At 46.1% G+C, this 8,888-nt stretch overlaps 1 protein-coding gene across 1 annotated transcript; it reads left to right on the forward strand.

The window, feature by feature from the left end:
* Window positions 1-1,467: 1,467 nt before the first annotated feature.
* Window positions 1,468-3,234, forward strand: lpar6a (lysophosphatidic acid receptor 6a). Its single transcript, XM_019887362.1, has 2 exons — window positions 1,468-2,276; window positions 2,409-3,234. The coding sequence occupies exons 1-2, from the start codon at window positions 1,590-1,592 to the stop codon at window positions 2,670-2,672; spliced, it is 951 nt and encodes a 316-aa protein (XP_019742921.1). The 5' UTR covers window positions 1,468-1,589; the 3' UTR covers window positions 2,673-3,234.
* Window positions 3,235-8,888: the final 5,654 nt, after the last annotated feature.

Genomic DNA, 8,888 nt, shown 5'->3' on the forward strand with positions numbered 1-8,888 from the left:
ATTGTACAGATTTTTTCGTCACTCCCATTCCAAATTCGAATGCTCAGCTCATTCAATAAACCTTGGGAACACTTTGCAACATTCAAAAATTTCCCACGGCCTGCCAAAAAAAAAATTCTTCATCCAATGACACATTAAAAAAAAAAATCATTCTTTCAATAGCGTTTCACATCATTTTCTATCTTTCGTTATCATTCCATATTGGTAAATATCATTCACATGCTTCCATATTTTTGTAGTTCTCTCCCCCCCCCCCAATTAGCTTGGTAACAAACGTGAGATCACTGTCAAATAAAATGTAAAAAAGAAGAGTCTGTAGCATTTGTTAGTCCCGTGGGAGCAGACAAAGGGAAAGGAGGGGGAGGGTCCAGGAGGCGGGGAAGTGGACCCAGTCAAAGTACAAAAGTGTGAGTGAGCGCGCGAGAGAGAGAGCGAGCGGCACAAAAGAGAAGTGGGCAGCAGCAGCAGCAGCAGCAGCTCCTCACTGAGATTACTTGAAACCTGCCGGAGTAGAAAAAAAATGACACGAGCGCAGTGACTTGCTCCGATTTTTTTTATTTCTTTTTTGAGGGAAGAGGCGGACGAGGATACAAGACACACACAAGCCCCGATTTGGGTGCTCTCTGTTCTCATCTTGAGGGATATGCCAGCCTTCCCTTTGTGCGACTTCCAAGCCTCGAGGCGCGCGGTGGGGGGGGACGACGAAGGGGGACAGCGGCTCTACCCCCACGGCTGTCTTCACTGAGAGCTAACTCTTGGACGTCCGCTAGGATGGGCATCGCGTTGGATGGAAGTCGAGAGGTCTGAATCCTCGGAACCAGGTTCTCTTGTGTTTACCCCTCTGCCCACTTCATCCTTTTTTTTTTTTTTAAACCCATTTGACCCTAAACCGGTGCACGTTCCCGTTAAGACTGCAGCACAATGCATGTTGCGTAATACTTGGGAACTACCTCAAGGGCTGGCAAATTTGGAATCCTCAGGAACCTACGCCGACGCTGTGCGGTGCTCCCGAGTAAAATTTGGCACCTTGTCACAAGGGCTATCCTCGAGATCTGCTACGACTCCTTTCGCCCCTTTTCAAGCGTCGCACCAAATTGGCGGGGAAGTCCGCACGAGTGTCCGGAATAAAATACAAACTCAACAGTTGCCTTGGGAGAAGTGAGACTCCGGTGTTAAACTTGACACCTGGGAGCCGCCACCTCTCTTCGGAGGTTGGCAAATTTGGCACCTCGGGGCCAAGCATCGGGGACGTTTGCGCCGGTGACTGCTATGAACTTGGCGTTGCTGAATCCCCCTTTGGCACAGCTGCCGTCCCACCTTGCACGTTTTCGGGTTGACTGTCGGCAGAAAGTAGCTCCCTCCACCCTGCCAAAGGCACAGAAGTAGAGCCTGCCCAGCCTTCTTGGTTCAGGTCTCCCCGACCCGCCTGTGGGACCACCTCGGAAACTCTTTTCACACGGGATATCGTCAGAACCGAGCATCGGCGATGTAACCCATACGGCGGCGCCGGTAACCGCAATCAAAGACTCTGTGGACATTTGCTCAACGTAGTCTCTGTTTGCGTGGAAACGTGTCTCCCGCGTGCCACGATGTTAAACACCGTCCCGCCGCCGGGATCGGGCAACGTCTCTGCGGGCAACTGGAGCTGCAGCAAGAACGACGATTTCAAGTACCCGCTGTACAGCACAGTGTTTAGCGTGGTGTTCGTGGTGGGCCTCATCACCAACGCGGTGGCCATTTACATCTTCGCCTGCTCGCTCAAGCTGCGCAACGAGACCACCACGTACATGATGAACCTGGTGGCGTCCGATCTGCTTTTTGTCTTCACGCTGCCGCTGCGCGTCTTCTACTTCATCAACCGGAGCTGGCCCTTCGGCAGCGTGCTGTGCAAGGTGTCCGTGTCGCTCTTCTATACCAACATGTACGGCAGCATCCTCTTCCTGACGTGCATCAGCGTGGATCGCTTCCTGGCCATCGTGCACCCCTTCCGCTCGCGGACGCTGCGCACCAAGCGCAACGCCAAGCTGGTGTGCGCCGCCGTGTGGGCGCTGGTGCTGTCGGGCAGCCTGCCCACGGGCTTCCTGTTGGACACCACGTCGCGGCAGCGGCAGCGCGCCAACGCCACCTTTTGCTTCGAGAACTTTTCCTCCAGCCAGTGGAAGTCGCACCTGTCCAAGGTGGTCATCTTCATCGAGACGGTGGGCTTCGTCATCCCACTGCTGCTCAACGTGGGCTGCTCCGTCAGGGTGCTGCAGACTCTGCGCCGCCCCCACAAGGTCAGCAGGGGCGGCGGCAAGCTGAACAAGACCAAGATCCTGCGCATGATCGCCGTGCACCTCACCACCTTCTGCTTCTGCTTCATCCCCTACAACGTCAACCTGGTCTTCTACTCGCTGGTGCGCACCAAGACGTTGAAGGGCTGCTTCGCCGAGTCGGTGGTGCGCACCATCTACCCGGTGGCGCTGTGCATCGCCGTCTCCAACTGCTGCTTTGACCCCATCGTCTACTACTTCACCTCGGAGACCATCCAGAACTCCATCAAGAGAAAGTCGCTGGCGGGGCGGCCGTGCGACGCCAAGTTGTCCGAGGCGCTCCACTCGGAATCCAGCTCCAACTTGCACTGCAGCTTGAGGAACCTCAAAGCCAAAATGCTGCACGAGTCCTCGGTGTGACGCTTCTCTTTGACCCTCTACGAGCTCTCAAATCCAAAATCCAATCCAAGGGAAACCGCCGCTGTGGATTTATGAGGCCCTCTCCACCCTTCTGCTGTGGATTTTACTGACGTGCGGCCGCCTGGAGGGGAGTCAGAACACTTTTGGACTTGCTTTATTTTTGCCACACTAACTTGGGACTCACTCGCTTGAAAGTCGAAGGTTAAATCTTGAGACGGCACATACCGTGCGGGCCTTTACTCCCACCTCTGAGATTGAGGAAGTGAAGCGTCTCGCTCCGCTCGGGCGGGGAGTGCCAAGTTCCTGTGTGGAGGTTTGGTGCGGCAGTTGAGCGAAACCATACGTGCTTTGCGGACACTTTTTTAGGTACACCTGCATGTGTTATCACATCACATCAAAGAATAGAGACTGGTCAATTCACTTCGAATTTCAGTTTTGTCAGCAGGAAATGAAGCGCGCTTTGTTTGGGTGATGTTTTAAAGCGTGTCTGCGTGCTTGTGTGTAAAATGAGTGTGTAAATGTTTTTTGAAAGAAATAAAAAATGATGTTACGTTTTACAATAACAAAAAGAAAGGCAGTCGTAAGTTTGATCATTTTTTGTTGTACATTTCCAAATAGGTATATTTTCTTGATTTTCTTTTAAAACACTTGAAGTGCACTTACAAGTGGTCGTTCACGTGGCTTAACGCTTTTCATCCACTGAACGTTCTCTTCAAACAGACAGATTTCAACTGCGCAAGTGTACCTAATGATGTGGTCGGCCAATGTATCTATGTCAACAAGCACCTCCTTGAGCGGATCAGGCGGAACAATGGAGGGTCTTTGAGGTTTATCTTCGGCTCTTTTCTCCCACTATAGGAGGCCTTTGAGTAACATCCAAATGATTACAACTCATGTTGCTTCGAACAATGCAAAGCAGATGGCTTAGTATGACTTTATTTCCCATGACGTGCCACCTTCAGGGCGAGTCAAGGGCGCAGGACTCGTGTGCTGTTGTGAAAACAAACAAAAGGATTTTGACGTCATGAGCGATTTTTGGTCCGGTGGAGGAACAAAGTACAAATGAGCCCAGGATAGATCAAAACCTAGCCCGGAAAGCTGTATACTTATACAAAGTAGTCAATCAGTGCTATCAGGCAGATTCAAGGGTACATTTATTTTCTTCTTATTTCTTTCTCAACTTTAAAATTGGTCATATTGACCAGTAACACCATTTTTTAGGGCAGGGTTAGCTTTAAGACATTTTGATGTTGACAAAAGGTTTATATTTCTCAAATACTATCTAAATCTGTTATAGTGAGCACTTCCCCTTTGCTGAGATAATCCACCCATTTGAATACCCTAACGTTTGTTGCCAATTATTTTGCCGATTCCCAAGCTGCAGGTCAGCAGACCCCAGTTTGAGAAGCACCATTTTAAGAAAATCTCCATCCTACCATTTGCTGTTTCTATCTGTCAAAATGTCGGCTGTGGAAAAATGTCATGACAAACCCACAAATGGGACTGTATCTTCTTTGGGGGAGGTAATAAACAAAGCTTCTTTTGCGTATACAAACCTTATCTAATCAGTCTAACCTCTCCCTCCTTCGCCTGACAAGACACAGACACGCATTCTGCTTGCGCTTTTTTTAAGGGAGGTTTGTATTGCTTTGTTTTGTTGTTTTTTGTTTTTGTTTTTTTAACCATTGAAAAATAAGGGAGGTTTGTATTGCTTTGTTTAGTTGTTTTTTTGTTTTTGTTTTTTTTAACCATTGAAAACGGGATGCAAGGTTATCACGCTTGCACACAGCAGCCGTGTTTAGGCTGACAAGCTCCATCAGGGTCATGCCAGCCTGTACCATCTACCAGTCCGCTTCCTGTGAGCTGAAGGCAGCAAAAGGCGGGAATTTCAGCTATGTACAAATGTCTTGGTTCAACAATTAAATACGAGGGCGCATTCAGTTAAGGGCGATTACGTAAAAAGCAAAACAAAGATCACAGAAAATCTTGCACAAAGATTCTGTAAGATTCCAACATCAAATGACGGTTCTTTTCACACACAGCAAATCCCCCCAAAATGGCAGCATCAAAGACATTTCTTGCATCCAGAGACCACAGAAAACTGGCACATCAAAAATGGCTCTTCCACTAAGATCCCGTAAGATCAGAAAATGCAACATAATACCCACACCCAAAACGTTATTTTCACCTAAAAATCCTGCAAAAAAAAAAAAAAAATGTTGTAAAATGATCGCATCAAAGACGGATCTTGAGAAACACAAATACTCAAGGAAAGGGCCGATGCCGACAAATTCTACTTGTCATTTACGATGACATATTATCAAGGGAGGGAGCTCAGTCGGAGGAGGGGGATGACAGTGGCGGGGGTCTGCGGGGGATAATGAAACATATCCCCCACGCACCCCCCTCATGGCTCAACAAGTTACATTGGGAGGAAATGTCTGCTATTAAGCTGATACGAGCAACGTCCATTTGACACACGAGACACAGCACGTCTCGACTATGTGCTCCCCCACCTCATTTTCACTTTTATTATCGCACTGTAACATGTTTCGTATCGGCAGGCCAGAAAAGTTGACTTCGGCGCCAATTCGAAAGACACGTTGCGGCAAACGCAACGACAAAAAATGGATTTTGAAGACCAGTGCGAGGCTCCGAGCAAATTGAGAAGCAGCGCCGGGCTAATAAACAAAATGAGGTAAACCCGGCAGTCACATGACCCCAGATCACCACACCCCCGCCCACACACGCACACACCGCGCACCTCACCCCCATCTCAGTGAACATAATCAAGCTATGAGAGCGCCTGAGCATTAGCATGACAAAAAACAAAGCAGACTTGTCGTTTTACACTGTTAATTGTAGCCTGGGAAAATTTGCAGTATCAAAGACGGCTTCTGGAAAATGACTCCTAGGTCAACAACAAACACAGGCGAAGAGATTCCTTCAAAAATAACTGCCGCCTCAAAGGCGTTTTTTCTTTTTCGTTCAGAAACCCCAGTAAAATTTTCACATTGGAGACAAAGATAAAAACTAATCAAATCCATTCATTTTTTTTAAGCCGCTTATCCTCACGAGGGTCACGGAGGATCGAGTATATTTCTATATAAATAGACGCACCCCCAAAATTCCCCAGTTTTATGCAGAACTCCCACAAAATCCTGGGATTTTTTATTTTATTTTATTTTTTTTGGGCATCGAATTTTGTCCTGTTGGAGCATCTGAAACCTGTGGGAAATATTTTGCAAGGCGCGCTTGGACCTCACATGAACATTTAATGACCGTCTTCACTTGGGGCCTGAGCGAGCTTTAACGTTCCGCTCCGAGTTTGTGGACAAGCTGCGTATTTTCCTCTCGGAGGCTCCGCTCACTCGATGACAGTAATCCTTTGGCCGTCTTAAACCGAGGTGACAGGCCACTGGTGCGACGGACGGCCACACAAAAGACTTGTCAAGGTTCAAAAGTCACCAAAGTGGCCCTGGCGTTTGTCTTGGCCAAGCTAAAAATACCCATCTATCCTTTTTTTTTTTTTTTGTAGTGACCCTCTTCATTAGAGTGGCGGGTCAGCTGCAGCCTCACCCAGGTGTCTTGGCACGAGACGCTTCAGACACCCTGGACTCATTGTCAGCCAATCACACAGCAAGTATGGACAAGCAAGAATTATCGCTCACATTCATACCCAAAAACATTTCTTCGATTTCAGTGAAAATAAGGGTTTTGGAATGTAGGAGGGGAAAAAAGCTGATTTTGGCGGTTCTTATCCACAAAAATGGTCACATCAAAGACCGTTCTTTATCAAAAGTTATTTCGTGTGTAGATTCCAGAGAAATTGTGGGATCAAAGGCAGTTCTTTTATTCAAAGGACAGCTACGTTTCCGCAAGGAAGCCACAAAAACTGGTGCATCGATTTTTTTTTTAATTCATAGATGCCACACAAAATTGTGGCACCAAAGGCAGTTCTTTTGCACAAAAAATATCTCCTCTTCCACATATAGAAACCCCAAAAAATAGGAGCATCAAATTAATTTTTTTTTCATGTCTAGATCACACACAAAATTGTGGCGTCAAAGACTGCTTGAACCCACAAAAAAGTGGCACATTAAATGAATCTTTTTCATTCATTGATCACCCACAAAGTTGTGGCATCTGACACATTTTTACACCAAAAATACCTCAGCAAAGAAAAAAAAAATAGCACAACAACGGCGGTGGTTCTTCCATGCATGGAAGCCACAAAAAAATTTCACACACACAATGCGGCATCAAAGATGTTTCAATCATCAAAGATTGTACTGTCCTTCAAACTCCAAACCGGAAGACTGGAGGTTCACCTGCTCCATCGAAGCACGAGACAGGAGTAACGAAAATGACCGGGAAATATTCCGCCCTCACTTCCTCCCCACCTACTGTTTGTGTGACTTCCTTCACGAATGTGTGAATGAAAATGACATCGAAGATTAAAAGCGGAAGAGGCCTCGGACGGCTTCTGTTTCTTGGTTGCACGCAGACAACGTTTGGAAATCCCGATTTAGGAAGATACGGACGCCGTATATTTGCACTACATCCACAGGCGTTCATACTCGGCCGTTAGCCGGGCGCCTATGGTAAAAGTCCATCAGAACGTGTCGGTTGGCACTGAGGAAAAGGGGGCCAGAAATAGATGCAACAATGACCGCGCCGGTCTTTCAAGTGCTTTGTTTGGAACAGGAAGGTGGTGCCCCACCCTTGGCGCGTGTACTTCTCTTTTGCGGCTGAGTCACCACTCACCCCAGCTCAAGAAAGACGGCCGTCCCGGTCCACAATATTAGGCTCTACTTCAACACACAAGCCTTTGCTGTAGTGTAAAGTATACTATACACTAGTAGTGGGGAAAAAAAAAAAAAAAACATTGGTAAGCTAGTTCGCCGAGGGCGGCGGGGTCACACTGCGGGCCTCGAGGGCCACCGTCCGACATGTTTCCCTCCTCCAAGACACTTGATTCAAACGTTCAGGTCATCAGCAAGCTCTGCAGGGGCCTGAGAAGTCATTCCACTCGTGCGCTAAACTGTTCCACTAGTGCGAGTGCATCTTAGGATGGATATCAAGATAAGATAAAGAAAACCTTTAAGAATACGCCGTATTGCCCCAACAGCTCCGACAGCAAAAAAGGAAATATCTCTTCGACATGAATTGATGTAAACAGATAAAGCATTTTTTTGTCTGCCATACTTGTCGCCGTCCAGTTCTGAAATTGAGGAAATAAAAGTAGCGCGATGTCACAATATAACAAATTGATGATTCGAGTCGCTGCAGTTCCTCCTTTTCCTTCTTCAGTTAATGATTCTGCAACACATTGGTTTCTGGGCAAGGAATTCTGCACGCTGCTCATGAGACCGAATTAATTAGGCCAACCGGTAGCAAATTCATTCTTATTTTACAAAGCGCAAAAAGATTTCAATGTATTATTTTACATGTGTAATTTAAAGATTGCATTTGAAAACAAACAAAAAAAAAAAAACAGCGTGGGCAAAGACTGAGTCATATTAATTTTAAAATAAATCCATTTAATTATTTATTTCCATTATATTTACGTTGTTGTTTTTTTGTTATTTTGCATTACATTTAGGGTAATTAAAAAAAAACTATTTAAAAAGAGAAAATCAGTTTAGATTTCAAAGATGTAAGTCGAATCAAACGAATCGTTCCACTGAATAGATTTTTGAGATGCGTATCAAATCGTCTTTTATTGGAGAGGTGTATCACTCCAATAAATGCCACATTTACAGTCGTGACAAATTCATTTATATGGATGGAAAGAAGAAACTCATTGCATTCTATCCCCTAGAACTGAGCCATGCCATATCAAATCGAATTGTAATCACACCTCATCAAATTGTTCCGCTTCCTTGAATCGTATGTCTCAAATCGTCTTTTACTGGAGAGATGCATATTCCCTGACTTGATTCCACTTTCAAAAGTGGCCGTCCCAGTACTTTTGTCCAGTCAAGTCACTGGCCGAGCTTTTCATGTGATAAGACAAAGCAAGGAAGTCGTTTGACTGCCTTCCCTTCCCGTCAGGGGTGCTGATAACAACCGAAAAATCACGACATAAACACGCAATGAATTTATATACACTTGCAGTGATCTCAAAAGTGTGGCTCCCTCTAGTGGTACACGAAAGAATCACTGCCTCCTCAGTACAATAATCATTTATATATGGATATAAAATTATTCTGC

Source organism: Hippocampus comes, unplaced genomic scaffold (assembly GCF_001891065.2).
Source record: "Hippocampus comes isolate QL1 unplaced genomic scaffold, H_comes_QL1_v1.1 scaffold194, whole genome shotgun sequence".
NCBI lineage: Eukaryota > Metazoa > Chordata > Actinopteri > Syngnathiformes > Syngnathidae > Hippocampus > Hippocampus comes.